Here is a 16,821-nt window from a genome sequence, read left to right on the forward strand (position 1 = left end):
TCTTTGGATGCAACTCAGCATTCTTTGTCGTCCAAACACTACGAGTTGAGTTTTTACCAAAAATTCATATTTTGGTTTCATCTGACCATATGACATACTCCCAATCTTCTTCTGGATCATCCAAATGCTCTCTAGCAAACTTCAGACAGGCCTGGACATGTACTGGCTTAAGCAGGGGGGTCTGGCACTGCAGGATTTGAGTCCCTGGCGGCGTAGTGTGTTACTGATGGTAGGCTTTGTTACTTTGGTCCCAGCTCTCTGCAGGTCATTCACTAGGTCCCCCGTGTGGTTCTGGGATTTTTGCTCACCGTTCTTGTGATCATTTTGACCCCACGGGGTGAGATCTTGCGTGGAGCCCCAGATCGAGCGAGATTAACAGTGGTCTTGTATTTCCTAATAATTGCTCTCACAGTTGATTTCTTCAAACCAAGCTGCTTACCTATTACAGATTCAGTCTTCCCAGCCTGGTGCAGGTCTACAATTTTGTTTCTGGTGTCCTTTGACAGCTCTTTGGTCTTGGCCATAGTGGAGTTTGGAGTGTGACTGTTTGAGGTTGTGGACAGGTGTCTTTTATACTGATAACAAGTTCAAACAGGTGCCATTAATACAGGTAACGAGTGGAGGACAGAGGAGCCTCTTAAATAAGAAGTTACAGGTCTGTGAGAGCCAGAAATCTTGCTTGTTTGTAGGTGACCAAATACTTATTTTCCACCCTAATTTGCAATTAAATTCATAAAAAATGTGATTTTCCTAATTTTGTCTGTCATAGTTGAAGTGTACCTATGATGAAAATGACAGGCCTCTCTCATCTTTTTAAGAGGGAGAACTTGCACAATTGCTGGGTGACTAAATATTTTTTTGCCCCACTGTAAGTGTATCAGGGTTGACAGACAGTAACATAAGTGTCTCTGGATAAGAGAGTCTGCTAAATGACTCACTACTGTAAGTGTCTCTGGATAAGAGAGTCTGCTAAATGACTCACTACTGTAAGTGTCTCTGGATAAGAGAGTCTGCTAAATGACTCACTACTGTAAGTCTCTCTGGGTAAGAGTCTGCTAAATGACTCACTACTGTAAGTGTCTCTGGATAAGAGAGTCTGCTAAATGACTCAGTACTGTAAGTCTCTCTGGATAAGAGAGTCTGCTAAATGACTCACTACTGTAAGTGTTTCTGGATCAGAGAGTCTGCTAAATGACTCAGTACTGTAAGTCTCTCTGGATAAGAGAGTCTGCTAAATGACTCACTACTGTAAGTGTTTCTGGATCAGAGAGTCTGCTAAATGACTCAGTACTGTAAGTCTCTCTGGATAAGAGAGTCTGCTAAATGACTCAGTACTGTAGTGTCTGGATCAGAGAGTCTGCTAAATGACTCAGTACTGTAAGTGTCTCTGGATAACAGCATTTGCTAAATGACTCAATGTAAATGTACATAGTGTAGGTCTACCCCTCAGAAGGGGTGAGACTGTTGAAGTAAGCTCATTGGGCATTTCAGAGTTATATTCCCCAAGAACCAAAGCGTAGGCTCTATCATTCATTGAAAAGTAAAACAATGCATGTACCAATCGCAGATTGCCCCTTTATAAATGAACAACATATTCAAGTGTAGAACTTCAGTAGAATGCCCCTTTAAAAAACACACAGCCTAGTTAAACAACTGTTGAATGCCCCTTTATACATGAACACAGTACTGAACAACATATTGTAATGAAGTGCTATTTCCTATGCAAATGATCAGCTTACTGCTATTGCATTGCTATAACTGAGACAACACATAGCAACGTATTTTCACAGTAAAACATGTTAGGCCTCATACAGGATATCTCTCACACACACACTCACTTAAATCATCCACAACACTGGCAAAACAGGATACATCCTAGCCACAGGTGCTAGCCGTCAGTTCGGCCACAACATCCCAGACTGCAAGAACGCACACACATTACACACACTCACTGCGAGGACACCAAGATAGGGACGCACACACATTACACACACTCACTCCGAGGACACACAGACTTGCCAAGACAGGAACGCACACACATACACACACTCACTCCCTTCCCTGGGAATGGGCTCCAAAGACAAAGAACTCTTCCAACTGCCAATGGGACGGCGACACCAGTCTGGAGGGAACTGCCAATCGACTACCAGCAACCTACCAGAGGCCTGAATCTACCAGAATCTACCTACGTCATACCCATGGATAAAATGAACTGCACACAATGTATCGGGGCTCTTTTCTGAAGGTTCCCTAAGAGCCAGACGAAGGAGAGTCCGTGCCAGATATCTCCACTCTGTCAAATAAACTGCCTTTACCTGATCAAATCAAATCAAATCAAATACCTGATCCACCCTGTCCAGTGTTTCAACTTGGTCTCATGTATCGATTCATCAACAATATTCAAGTGTAGAACTTCAGTAGAATGCCCCTTTAAAAAAACACACATCCTAGTTAAACAACTGCATAGTTTGTGTCCCCTCTTTTTAAGATAATACTCATATATATATATATCATACATATACCTGATCAAATCAAATCAAATCAAATGTTATTTGTCACATACACATGGTTAGCAGATGTTAATGCGAGTGTAGCGAAATGCTTGTGCTTCTAGTTCCGACAATGCAGTAATAAAAAGCAAGTAATCTAACTAACAATTCCAAAAAAAACTACTGTCTTATACACAGTGTAAGGGGATAAAGAATATGTACATAAGGATATATGAATGAGTGATGGTACAGAGCAGCATAGGCAAGATACAGTAGATGATATCGAGTACAGTATATACATATGAGATAAGTATGTAAACCAAGTGGCATAGTTAAAGTGGCTAGTGATACATGTATTACATAAGGATGCAGTCGATGATATAGAGTACAGTATCAACGTATGCATATGAGATGAACAATGTAGGGTAAGTAACATTATATAAGGTAGCATTGTTTAAAGTGGCTAGTGATATATTTACATCATTTCCCATGAATTCCCATGATTAAAGTGGCTGGAGTAGAGTCAGTGTCATTGACAGTGTGTTGGCAGTAGCCACTCAATGTTAGTGGTGGCTGTTTAACAGTCTGATGGCCTTGAGATAGAAGCTGTTTTTCAGTCTCTCGGTCCCAGCTTTGATGCACCTGTACTGACCTCGCCTTCTGGATGACAGCGGGGTGAACAGGCAGTGGCTCGGGTGGTTGATGTCCTTGATGATCTTTATGGCCTTCCTGTAGCATCGGGTGGTGTAGGTGTCCTGGAGGGCAGGTAGTTTGCCCCGGTGATGCGTTGTGCAGACCTCACTACCCTCTGGAGAGCCTTACGGTTGAGGGCGGTGCAGTTGCCATACCAGGCGGTGATACAGCCCGCCAGGATGCTCTCGATTGTGCATCTGTAGAAGTTTGTGAGTGCTTTTGGTGACAAGCCAAATTTCTTCAGCCTCCTGAGGTTGAAGAGGCGCTGCTGCGCCTTCCTCACGATGCTGTCTGTGTGAGTGGACCAATTCAGTTTGTCTGTGATGTGTATGCCGAGGAACTTAAAACTTGCTACCCTCTCCACTACTGTTCCATCGATGTGGATAGGGGGGTGTTCCCTCTGCTGTTTCCTGAAGTCCACAATCATCTCCTTAGTTTTGTAGACGTTGAGTGTGAGGTTATTTTCCTGACACCACACTCCGAGGGCCCTCACCTCCTCCCTGTAGGCCGTCTCGTCGTTGTTGGTAATCAAGCCTACCACTGTTGTGTCGTCCGCAAACTTGATGATTGAGTTGGAGGCGTGCATGGCCACGCAGTCGTGGGTGAACAGGGAGTACAGGAGAGGGCTCAGAACGCACCCTTGTGGGGCCCCAGTGTTGAGGATCAGCGGGGAGGAGATGTTGTTGCCTACCCTCACCACCTGGGGGCGGCCCGTCAGGAAGTCCAGTACCCAGTTGCACAGGGCGGGGTCGAGACCCAGGGTCTCGAGCTTGATGACGAGCTTGGAGGGTACTATGGTGTTGAATGCCGAGCTGTAGTCGATGAACAGCATTCTCACATAGGTATTCCTCTTGTCCAGATGGGTTAGGGCAGTGTGCAGTGTGGTTGAGATTGCATCGTCTGTGGACCTATTTGGGCGGTAAGCAAATTGGAGTGGGTCAAGGGTGTCAGGTAGGGTGGAGGTGATATGGTCCTTGACTAGTCTCTCAAAGCACTTCATGATGACGGATGTGAGTGCTACGGGGCGGTAGTCGTTTAGCTCAGTTACCTTAGCTTTCTTGGGAACAGGAACAATGGTGGCCCTCTTGAAGCATGTGGGAACAGCAGACTGGTATAGGGATTGATTGAATATGTCCGTAAACACACCGGCCAGCTGGTCTGCGCATGCTCTGAGGGCGCGGCTGGGGATGCCGTCTGGGCCTGCAGCCTTGCGAGGGTTAACACGTTTAAATGTCTTACTCACTTCGGCTGCAGTGAAGGAGAGACTGCATGTTTCCGTTGCAGGCCGTGTCAGTGGCACTGTATTGTCCTCAAAGCGGGCAAAAAAGTTATTTAGTCTGCCTGGGAGCAAGACATCCTGGTCCGTGACTGGGCTGGGTTTCTTCCTGTAGTCCGTGATTGACTGTAGACCCTGCCACATACCTCTTGTGTCTGAGCCGTTGAATTGAGATTCTACTTTGTCTCTGTACTGGCGCTTAGCTTGTTTGATAGCCTTGCGGAGGGAATAGCTGCACTGTTTGTATTCAGTCATGTTACCAGACACCTTGCCCTGATTAAAAGCAGTGGTTCGTGCCTTCAGTTTCACACGAATGCTGCCATCAATCCACGGTTTCTGGTTAGGGAATGTTTTAATCGTTGCTATGGGAACGACATCTTCAACGCACGTTCTAATGAACTCGCACACCGTATCAGCGTATTCGTCAATGTTGTTGTCTGACGCAATACGAAACATCTCCCAGTCCACGTGATGGAAGCAGTCTTGGAGTGTGGAGTCAGCTTGGTCGGACCAGCGTTGGACAGACCTCAGCGTGGGAGCTTCTTGTTTTAGTTTCTGTCTGTAGGCAGGGATCAACAAAATGGAGTCGTGGTCAGCTTTTCCGAAAGGGGGCGGGGCAGGGCCTTATATGCGTCGCGGAAGTTAGAGTAACAATGATCCAGGGTCTTTCCACCCCTGGTTGCGCAATCGATATGCTGATAAAATTTAGGGAGTCTTGTTTTCAGATTAGCCTTGTTAAAATCCCCAGCTACAATGAATGCAGCCTCCGGATAAATCGTTTCCAGTTTGCAGAGAGTTAGATAAAGTTCGTTCAGAGCCATCGATGTGTCTGCTTGGGGGGATATATACGGCTGTGATTATAATCGAAGAGAATTCTCTTGGTAGATAATGCGGTCTACATTTGATTGTGAGGAATTCTAAATCAGGTGAACAGAAGGATTTGAGTTCCTGTATGTTTCTTTCATCACACCATGTCACGTTGGCCATAAGGCATACGCCCCGCCCGTCTTCTTACCAGAAAGATGTTTGTTTCTGTCGGCGCGATGCGTGGAGAAACCCGCTGGCTGCAACGCTCGGATTGCGTCTCTCCAGTTAGCCATGTTTCCGTGAAGCAGAGAACGTTACAGTCTCTGATGTCCCTCTGGAATGCTACCCATGCTCGGATTTCATCAACCTTGTTGTCAAGAGACTGGACATTGGCAAGAAGAATGCTAGGGAGTGGTGCACGATGTGCCCGTCTCCGGAGTCTGACCAGAAGACCGCTTCGTTTCCCTCTTTTTCTGAGTCGTTTTTTTTTTTTTTTTTTTTTGGTCGCTGCATGTGATCCACTCCGTTACACTGGTTGTAAGGCAGAACACAGGATCCGCATCGCGAAAAACATATTCTTGGTCGTACTGATGGTGAGTTGACGCTGATCTTATATTCAGTAGTTCTTCTCGGCTGTATGTAAAGAAACCTAAGATGACCTGGGGTACTAGTGTAAGAAATAACACGTAAAAAAACAAAAAACTGCATAGTTTCCTAGGAACGCGAAGCGAGGCGGCCATCTCTGTCGGCGCCTGATCCACCCTGTCCAGTGTTTCAACTTGGTCTCATGTATCGATTCATCAACAATATTCAAGTGTAGAACTTCAGTAGAATGCCCCTTTACCTTTAAAAAACACACATTAGTTCAACAACGGCATAGTTTGTGTCCCCTGTTTTTAAGACAGTACTCACTGGTGTTAATCAGATATTCAGTCTCCTCTTCCACTCCCAAAACATCTTTCTCCTCTTTTATTGAGATAACATGTTGGAGTAAAAGAGGCTCTTCCTCTTCTTTCACTACATTCTCTTCTTCTTTCAATGTGACATCTTCCTCTTCCTCCTTTTTCATTCTGAAAGGTTCTACCTCCTCCTCTACCACTGTGACAGCCTCTATTCCCTCTTCCTCTTTCACTCCAAAAGGTTCTTCCTCTTCTTTCACTTTAACATCCTCCTCTTCCTCCTGTTTTACTCTGAAAACGTCTTCCTCTCCTATCACTGAAATATCCCCCTGCTCTTCTTTTATGACAATGTTCAGCTCCAGAGCTTCTTTCTCCGTCCAGCAGTCCTCTACTTTAGCGGGATGGGAGTAGTTTAGTGAGCTCATGGTGATGTTAGCTAACTAGCTAGCATTAGCCTTGTGCTAGACTCAGTATTAATTTAACACATTTGCAAAATGTAATTTAACAAGTAAATTACGTTTAAATTAACCAGTAGATATGTAAACAGAATTATGTTCAAAACACTAAGATTAATAAACACAACATTGGTCTAAAGAGCTTCAATGTTTCGGTTTTAGTTTTGCTATCAAGCTACGGAAGTGGTTGAATCAGAAGCCTGTTGACGCTGTTGAAGAAGCCTCCCTTCCACTAGATTATACGCAATAGGCACATCGCCACCTGCTGACTGGAGTGGGTAACGCAGATTGGAAAAAATATGTATTGCATTGTTTAATCTGACAAACAATGTCATAAGGAGTCATTTAAAAACAACCAGATGTTATGTTTTCTCGTACTTCTTACAGCCAATACATTTATCCAAGGCTGGCCTGCCCATTATGCAGGATTAGGTGACAGATTGAAGAGGGCGGCATTTTCCCGAGCTAAATTGACCAAGACGCACCGCCAACAACACCTACACAAAAACAATGAAAGCTTCTCTCACCGAGGGGCATATGGGCTTTTTATGTGTTGTTGGGTTAGGGTTAGGTGTTTTTAGGTGTTGTTGGGTTAGGGTTAGGTGTTTTTAGGTGTTGTTGGGTTAGGGTTAGGTGTTTTTAGGTGTTGTTGGGTTAGGGTTAGGTGTTTTTAGGTGTTGTTGGGTTAGGGTTAGGTGTTTTTAGGTGTTGTTGGGTTAGGGTTAGGTGTTTTTAGGTGTTGTTGGGTTAGGGTTAGGTGTTTTTAGGTGTTGTTGGGTTAGGGTTAGGTGTTTTTAGGTGTTGTTGGGTTAGGGTTAGGTGTTTTTAGGTGTTGTTGGGTTAGGGTTAGGTGTTTTTAGGTGTTGTTGGGTTAGGGTTAGGTGTTTTTAGGTGTTGTTGGGTTAGGGTTAGGTGTTTTTAGGTGTTGTTGGGTTAGGGTTAGGTGTTTTTAGGTGTTGTTGGGTTAGGGTTAGGTGTTTTTAGGTGTTGTTGGGTTAGGTGTTGTTGGGTTAGGTGTTTTTAGGTGTTGTTGGGTTAGGGTTAGGTGTTTTTAGGTGTTGTTGGGTTAGGGTTAGGTGTTTTTAGGTGTTGTTAGGGTTAGGTGTTTTTAGGTGTTGTTGGGTTAGGGTTAGGTGTTTTTAGGTGTTGTTGGGTTAGGGTTAGGTGTTTTTAGGTGTTGTTGGGTTAGGGTTAGGTGTTTTTAGGTGTTGTTGGGTTAGGGTTAGGTGTTTTTAGGTGTTGTTAGGGTTAGGTGTTTTTAGGTGTTGTTGGGTTAGGGTTAGGTGTTTTTAGGTGTTGTTGGGTTAGGGTTAGGTGTTTTTAGGTGTTGTTGGGTTAGGGTTAGGTGTTTTTAGGTGTTGTTGGGTTAGGGTTAGGTGTTTTTAGGTGTTGTTGGGTTAGGGTTAGGTGTTTTTAGGTGTTGTTGGGTTAGGGTTAGGTGTTTTTAGGTGTTGTTGGGTTAGGGTTAGGTGTTTTTAGGTGTTGTTGGGTTAGGGTTAGGTGTTTTTAGGTGTTGTTGGGTTAGGGTTAGGTGTTTTTAGGTGTTGTTGGGTTAGGGTTAGGTGTTTTTAGGTGTTTTTGGGTTAGGGTTAGGTGTTTTTAGGTGTTGTTGGGTTAGGGTTAGGTGTTTTTAGGTGTTGTTGGGTTAGGGTTAGGTGTTTTTAGGTGTTGTTGGGTTAGGGTTAGGTGTTTTTAGGTGTTGTTGGGTTAGGGTTAGGTGTTTTTAGGTGTTGTTGGGTTAGGGTTAGGTGTTTTTAGGTGTTGTTGGGTTAGGGTTAGGTGTTTTTAGGTGTTGTTGCCGCCACATGAAGCAGTGCTCACTTTGCCAGAGTTTGTGTAACGTGTTTATGTTTTTTTGTCTGATTTGTTTAGAACCCACTGCCCCACGTCAGCGTTAAATTCACCTGAGTGATTTGATTTCCTTCAATCAATGATTTCCTTCAATTTTCTGAACACATGGAGTTGGGTTGAATATAGTCATGGTAGGAAACATGATAGTGGCAACACATGGAGTTGGGTTGGATATAGTCATGGTAGGATACATGATAGTGGCAACACATGGAGTTGGGTTGGATATAGTCATGGTAGGATACATGATAGTGGCAACACATGGAGCTGGGTTGGATATAGTCTGAGTATATTGAAGCATTGTGTCAACATAGTGGTTCTGAGAATATTGAAACATTGTGTCAACATAGTGGTTCTGAGAATATTGAAACATTGTGTCAACATAGTGGTTCTGAGAATATGAAGCATTGTGTCATAATGGCTCTGAGAATATTGAAACATTGTGTCATAGTGGTTCTGAGAATATTGAAACATTGTGTCATAGTGGTTCTGAGAATATTGAAACATTGTGTCATAGTGGTTCTGAGAATATTGAAACATTGTGTCATAGTGGTTCTGAGAATATTGAAACATTGTGTCAACATAGTGGTTCTGAGAATATTGATATTATTGTTCATTTGTTTTGGTCAACATCCGAATCCCTGAACCGACAAGGTAAAAATCTGTCGTTCTGCCCCTGAACAAGGCATTTAACCCACTGTTCCCCGGTAGGCCGTCATTGAAAATAAACATTTGTTCTTAACTGACTTGCCAAGTTAAATTAAGGTAAAATGTAAAATGTAAAAATAATAACACCTAAAGGACTCTCACCATGAGAAACAAAATTCTCTGCTCTGATGAAACCAAGCTTGAACTCTTTTGGCCTGAATACCAAAAGTCATGTCTGGAGGAAACCTGGCACCATCCCTACGGTGAAGCATGGTGGTGGCAGCATCATGCTGTGGGGATGTTTTTCAGCGGCAGGGACTGTGAGACTAGTCAGGATCGAGGCAAAGACGAACAGAGCAAATTACAGAGATATCCTTAATGAAAACCTGCTCCAGGACCTCAGACTGGGGCAAAGTTTCACCTTCCAGGACAATGACCCTAACCACACAGCCAAGAGAACACAGGAGTGGCTTCGGGATAAGTCTCTGAATGTCCTTGAGTGGCCCAGCCAGAGCCCGGACTTGAACCCGATCAAACATCTCTGGAGAGCCCTGAAAATAGCTGTGCAGCAACGCTCCCCATCCACACTGACGGAGCTTGAGAGGATCTGCAGAGAAGAATGGGAGAAACTCCCCAAATACAGGTGTGCCAAGCTTGTAGCGTCATATCCAAGAAGATTCGAGGCTGTAATTGCTGCCAAAGATGCTTCGAAACAGCACTGAGTAAAGGGTCTGAATACTGACAATTTCAGTCAAATGTTTGGACACACTTACTCATTCTGAATATTTCAGTTGTATATTTTTAATACATTTGCAAAACATTTTACAAAACCAGTTTTTGCGTTTGTCATTTTGAGGTATTGTGTGCAGATTGAGGGGGGAAAAAAACAATTTCATACATTTTCGAATAAGGCTGTAACGTAACAAAATGTGGGGAAAAGTCAAGGGGTCTGAACACTTTCCAAATGCTCTGTATATAAGGAACGTAACAATACATCATGTAGATGTATATAATGAACAGACTAGGTCTATACTGCTCCTACATGGTGTAACAATACATCATGTAGATGTATATAATAAACAGACTAGGTCTATACTGCTCCTACATGGTGTAACAATACATCATGTAGATGTATATAACTAATAATGAACAGACTAGGTCTATACTGCTCCTACATGGTGTAACAATACATCATGTAGATGTATATAATGAACAGACTAGGTCTATACTGCTCCTACATAGTATAACAATACATCATGTAGATGTATATAATGAACAGACTAGGTCTATACTGCTCCTACATGGTGTAACAATACATCATGTAGATGTATATAATGAACAGACCAGGTCTATACTGCTCCTACATGGTGTAACAATACATCATGTAGATGTATATAATGAACAGACCAGGTCTATACTGCTCCTACATGGTGTAACAATACATCATGTAGATGTATATAATGAACAGACCAGGTCTATACTGCTCCTACATGGTGTAACAATACATCATGTAGATGTATATAATGAACAGACCAGGTCTATACTGCTCCTACATGGTGTAACAATACATCATGTAGATGTATATAATGAACAGACCAGGTCTATACTGCTCCTACATGGTGTAACAATACATCATGTAGATGTATATAATGACCAGACCAGGTCTATACTGCTCCTACATGGTGTAACAATACATCATGTAGATGTATATAATGAACAGACCAGGTCTATACTGCTCCTACATGGTGTAACAATACATCATGTAGATGTATATAATGACCAGACCAGGTCTATACTGCTCCTACATGGTGTAACAATACATCATGTAGATGTATATAATGAACAGACCAGGTCTATACTGCTCCTACATGGTGTAACAATACATCATGTAGATGTATATAATGAACAGACTAGGTCTATACTGCTCCTACATGGTGTAACAATACATCATGTAGATGTATATAATGAACAGACTAGGTCTATACTGCTCCTACATGGTGTAACAATACATCATGTAGATGTATATAATGAACAGACCAGGTCTATACTGCTCCTACATGGTGTAACAATACATCATGTAGATGTATATAATGAACAGACTAGGTCTATACTGCTCCTACATGGTGTAACAATACATCATGTAGATGTATATAATGAACAGACCAGGTCTATACTGCTCCTACATGGTGTAACAATACATCATGTAGATGTATATAATGAACAGACCAGGTCTATACTGCTCCTACATGGTGTAACAATACATCATGTAGATGTATATAACTAATAATGAACAGACTAGGTCTATACTGCTCCTACATGGTGTAACAATACATCATGTAGATGTATATAATGAACAGACCAGGTCTATACTGCTCCTACATGGTGTAACAACACATCATGTAGATGTATATAATGAACAGACCAGGTCTATACTGCTCCTACATGGTGTAACAATACATCATGTAGATGTATATAATGAACAGACTAGGTCTATACTGCTCCTACATGGTGTAACAATACATCATGTAGATGTATATAATGAACAGACCAGGTCTATACTGCTCCTACATGGTGTAACAATACATCATGTAGATGTATATAATGAACAGACTAGGTCTATACTGCTCCTACATGGTGTAACAATACATCATGTAGATGTATATAATGAACAGACTAGGTCTATACTGCTCCTACATGGTGTAACAATACATCATGTAGATGTATATAATGAACAGACTAGGTCTATACTGCTCCTACATGGTGTAACAATACATCATGTAGATGTATATAATGAACAGACTAGGTCTATACTGCTCCTACATGGTGTAACAATACATCATGTAGATGTATATAATGAACAGACTAGGTCTATACTGCTCCTACATGGTGTAACAATACATCATGTAGATGTATATAATGAACAGACCAGGTCTATACTGCTCCTACATGGTGTAACAATATATCATGTAGATGTATATAATGAACAGACTAGGTCTATACTGCTCCTACATGGTGTAACAATACATCATGTAGATGTATATAACTAATAATGAACAGACTAGGTCTATACTGCTCCTACATGGTGTAACAATACATCATGTAGATGTATATAATGAACAGACCAGGTCTATACTGCTCCTACATGGTGTAACAATACATCATGTAGATGTATATAACTAATAATGAACAGACTAGGTCTATACTGCTCCTACATGGTGTAACAATACATCATGTAGATGTATATAATGAACAGACCAGGTCTATACTGCTCCTACATGGTGTAACAATACATCATGTAGATGTATATAATGAACAGACCAGGTCTATACTGCTCCTACATGGTGTAACAATACATCATGTAGATGTATATAATGAACAGACCAGGTCTATACTGCTCCTACATGGTGTAACAATACATAGATATAAAATGAACATCCACACAGTTTAAAAAAAATACCAGTTTACTTTTATTCAGTTACATGTTGAAATAATCAAATCATTTTTACAAATCAGCACCTGTGTTTTATCTGATGGAACAGTACTGATGGACATTGAGGTAGTAAATGTTTTATCATGTCAACAACTTATCAATGTTATCAGAACAACGTCATCTAATTATCACACAGCTTATTAATAACTACACAAATGAACTCAATGAAAAACACAACGACTAAATTCAAGAGGTTAAGATCAGAATCAAGAAAAACACATGAATGATTAATTTCATTTTTTTTTTTTAAATAACAATATCCAAATCATATAATGAACACTTAAGGGTTTATATTTATCAATAAAAATTCATAATGAAAATCAAATACATTCAAAATCTATTCTAATTTTAGATGCGAACATGTTTTGAGAGAAAAAATTAACTAAGAACAAAAGTAAGGCTATTTTTTTTCTTACAATTTTATTTAATGTGGCATAAACCAAAGCACAAAAAGTTTGTCAAAACTATAAGTCAGAACCTCTATTCTCTCATGTGATTTCATGTCCTCTGACTGGGAAAATGTCTTTCCACACTGAGAACACTGGAACGGATTCTATCCTGTGTGTGTTCCTTCATGCCTTTTCAGGTTCACTAACTGAGTAAAACTCTTTCCACATTGGGAGCATTGGAAAGGCTTCTCTCCTGTGTGCGTCATCTCATGCTTTTTCAGTGTCCCTAAAAAGGTAAAACTCTTTCCACACAAGGAGCAGTGGAAAGGCTTCTCTCCTGTGTGTATTCTCTCATGCATTTTCAAGTTCCCTAACCAGGCAAAACTTTTTCCACACTGAGAGCATTGGAAAGGCTTATCTCCTGTGTGTGTCCGCTCATGTGATTTCAGGTCCCCTAGCTGGATAAATCTCTTTCCACAGTCTGAACAGTGGTATGGCTTCTCCCCTGTGTGTGTTCTCAAATGCATATTCAGATTCCCTAACCGGGTAAAACTCTTTCCACACTGAGAGCATTGGAAAGGCCTCTCTACAGTGTGTGTTCTCTCATGTGATTTCAGGTCCCCTGATGAGAAAAATTTACTTTCACATTGGGAGCATTGATACGGCTTCTCTCCAGTGTGTGTTCTTTCATGCACTTTTAGATGCCCTGAGTGTCCAAAACCTTTTCCACACTGGGAGCAGTGATAAGGCTTATTTCCTGTGTGTGTCATCTCATGCATTTTCAGGTTCCCTAAATGGGTAAAACGTTTTCCACAGAAGGAGCAATGGAAAGGCTTCTCTCCCGTGTGTGTCATCTCATGCGTTTTCAAGTTCCCTAAACGGGTAAAACTTTTTCCACAATGAGAGCATTGGAATGGTTGTTCGCCTGTGTGTATTCTCTTGTGTTTTTTCAGATGTGATGACTGCATAAATCTCTTTCCACATTGAGAGCATTGGAAAGGCCTATCTACTAAATGTGTTCTCTCATGTTTTCTCAGGTCCCCTGGTGAGAAAAAACCCTTTTGACACTGGGAGCATTGATACGGCTTCTCGCCAGTGTGTGTTCTTTCATGCACTTTTAAATGACCTGAGTATCTAAAACCCTTTCCACACTGAGAGCATTGATACGGCTTCTCCCCTGTGTGTATTCTTTCATGCTCTTTCAGATGCGACGACTGGATAAATCTCTTTCCACACTGAGCGCATTGGAAAGGCCTCTCTAAAGACTGTGTGTGTGTTCTCTCATGTGACTTCAGGTCCCCTGGTGAGAAACATTTCTTTTCACACTGGGAGCATTGATATGGCTTCTCTCCAGTGTGTCTTCTTTCATGCACCTTTAGATGCCCTGACTGTCCAAAACCCTTTCCACACTGGGAGCAGTGGTAAGGCTTCTCCCCTGTATGTGTTTTCATATGTTCTTTCAGGTGCCCTAACCGGATAAATCTCTTCCCACACTGGGAGCAGTGGTGTGCTCTTGCTGGTTTGGATGTCTCTGGGTCAGGTTCTTCTGAAGGACTCGTCCCGCTTTCAGAATGAGAGTCTGTTCTCTCTCCTGTCAAAGACAGAGTATTTGGTTAAACAGAGAGACCTGAATGAAACCTCCACATGGTAAAACTGTCTACCTATGAGGTTTAATCTAGACTAGATCCCTCAATAAAAGAGCAATGGATAAATAGACTAGTCAGTATAGGTCAGTATAGGATACATGTATTAGACCTAATAGATAAATAGACTAGTCAGTATAGGATACATGTATTAGACCTAATAGATAAATAGACTAGTCAGTATAGGATACATGTATTAGACCTAATGGATAAATAGACTAGTCAGTATAGGATACATGTAATAGACTAGTCAGTATAGGATACATGTAATAGACTAGTCAGTATAGGATACATGTAATAGACTAGTCAGTATAGGATACATGTATTAGACCTAATGGATAAATAGACTAGTCAGTATAGGATACATGTAATAGACTAGTCAGTATAGGATACATGTAATAGACTAGTCAGTATAGGATACATGTATTAGACCTAATAGATAAATAGACTAGTCAGTATAGGATACATGTATTAGACCTAATAGATAAATAGACTAGTCAGTATAGGATACATGTAATAGACTAGTCAGTATAGGATACATGTAATAGACTAGTCAGTATAGGATACATGTAATAGACTAGTCAGTATAGGATACATGTAATAGACTAGTCAGTATAGGATACATGTAATAGACTAGTCAGTATAGGATACATGTAATAGACTAGTCAGTATAGGATACATGTAATAGACTAGTCAGTATAGGATACATGTAATAGACTAGTCAGTATAGGATACATGTAATAGACTAGTCAGTATAGGATACATGTATTAGACTAGTCAGTATAGGATACATATATTAGACCTAATGGATGAATAGACTAGTCAGTATAGGATACATGTATTAGACCTAATAGATAAATAGACTAGTCAGTATAGGATACATGTAATAGACTAGTCAGTATAGGATACATGTAATAGACTAGTCAGTATAGGATACATGTAATAGACTAGTCAGTATAGGATACATGTAATAGACCTAATAGATAAATAGACTAGTCAGTATAGGATACATGTATTAGACCTAATAGATAAATAGACTAGTCAGTATAGGATACATGTATTAGACCTAATAGATAAATAGACTAGTCAGTATAGGATACATGTAACAGACTAGTCATGTAATAGACTAGTCAGTATAGAATACATTGTTGTTATTTGGCAGGCTACTAGATCTAAAGGGGAAATCTGCAGTTCAAACAACATCCTGCCACAGTTTTGGTATAAAGCTGAGGGATGGGGGTTAGAGAAACATAACCACTCAAATGCATTGACAGCGCTATGGATGCAAAATTATAGTTGTAACCATGTTGAGCGAATAAGTCTTTGTTTCCAATTAGGCCTACATTGTTTACAAATAATGGAGGAAAAACAAGCTCAGGGTAAAAGTGTAACTATTAAGCACACTTCTAACTTTGGATGCAAATAAATAACTACAAATTATTAACATTTTCTGCTATTTTCCTGTTTCAACCAGTTCATGTGGTGGTTGTATCCGTACCAGTTTTAAATTCTATTTCCTGTGTCAACCAGTTCATGTGGTGGTTGTATCCGTACCAGTTTTAAATTATATTTCCTGTTTCAACCAGTTCATGTGGTGGTTGTATCCGTACCAGTTTTAAATTATATTTCCTGTGTCAACCAGTTAATGTGGTGGTTGTATCCGTACCAGTTTTAAATTCTATTTCCTGTTTCAACCAGTTAATGTGGTGGTTGTATCCGTACCAGTTTTAAATTCTATTTCCTGTTTCAACCAGTTAATGTGGTGGTTGTATCCGTACCAGTTTTAAAATTCTATTTCCTGTTTCAACCAGTTAATGTGGTGGTTGTATCCGTACCAGTTTTAAATTATATTTCCTGTGTCAACCAGTTAATGTGGTGGTTGTATCCGTACCAGTTTTAAATCCTATTTCCTGTTTCAACCAGTTAATGTGGTGGTTGTATCCGTACCAGTTTTAAATTCTATTTCCTGTTTCAACCAGTTAATGTGGTGGTTGTATCCGTACCAGTTTTAAATTATATTTCCTGTGTCAACCAGTTAATGTGGTGGCTGTATCCGTACCAGTTTTAAATTCTATTTCCTGTTTCAACCAGTTAATGTGGTGGTTGTATCCGTACCAGTTTTAAATTCTATTTCCTGTTTCAACCAGTTAATGTGGTGGTTGTATCCGTACCAGTTTTAAAATT

At 40.8% G+C, this 16,821-nt stretch overlaps 1 protein-coding gene across 1 annotated transcript; it reads right to left on the reverse strand.

Annotated features, from left to right (window-relative positions):
- Window positions 1-12,558: 12,558 nt before the first annotated feature.
- LOC112242102 (zinc finger protein 135-like) lies at window positions 12,559-14,607 on the reverse strand (the record flags this gene model as incomplete). The annotated part of the gene is made up of 1 exon (XM_042313888.1): window positions 12,559-14,607. A coding segment is annotated over one exon (1,449 nt), but the record flags the coding sequence as incomplete, so codon positions are not given.
- Between the last annotated feature and the right edge of the window lie 2,214 nt (window positions 14,608-16,821).

Source organism: Oncorhynchus tshawytscha, unplaced genomic scaffold (genome assembly GCF_018296145.1).
Source record: "Oncorhynchus tshawytscha isolate Ot180627B unplaced genomic scaffold, Otsh_v2.0 Un_contig_2142_pilon_pilon, whole genome shotgun sequence".
Classification (NCBI taxonomy): Eukaryota; Metazoa; Chordata; class Actinopteri; order Salmoniformes; family Salmonidae; genus Oncorhynchus; species Oncorhynchus tshawytscha.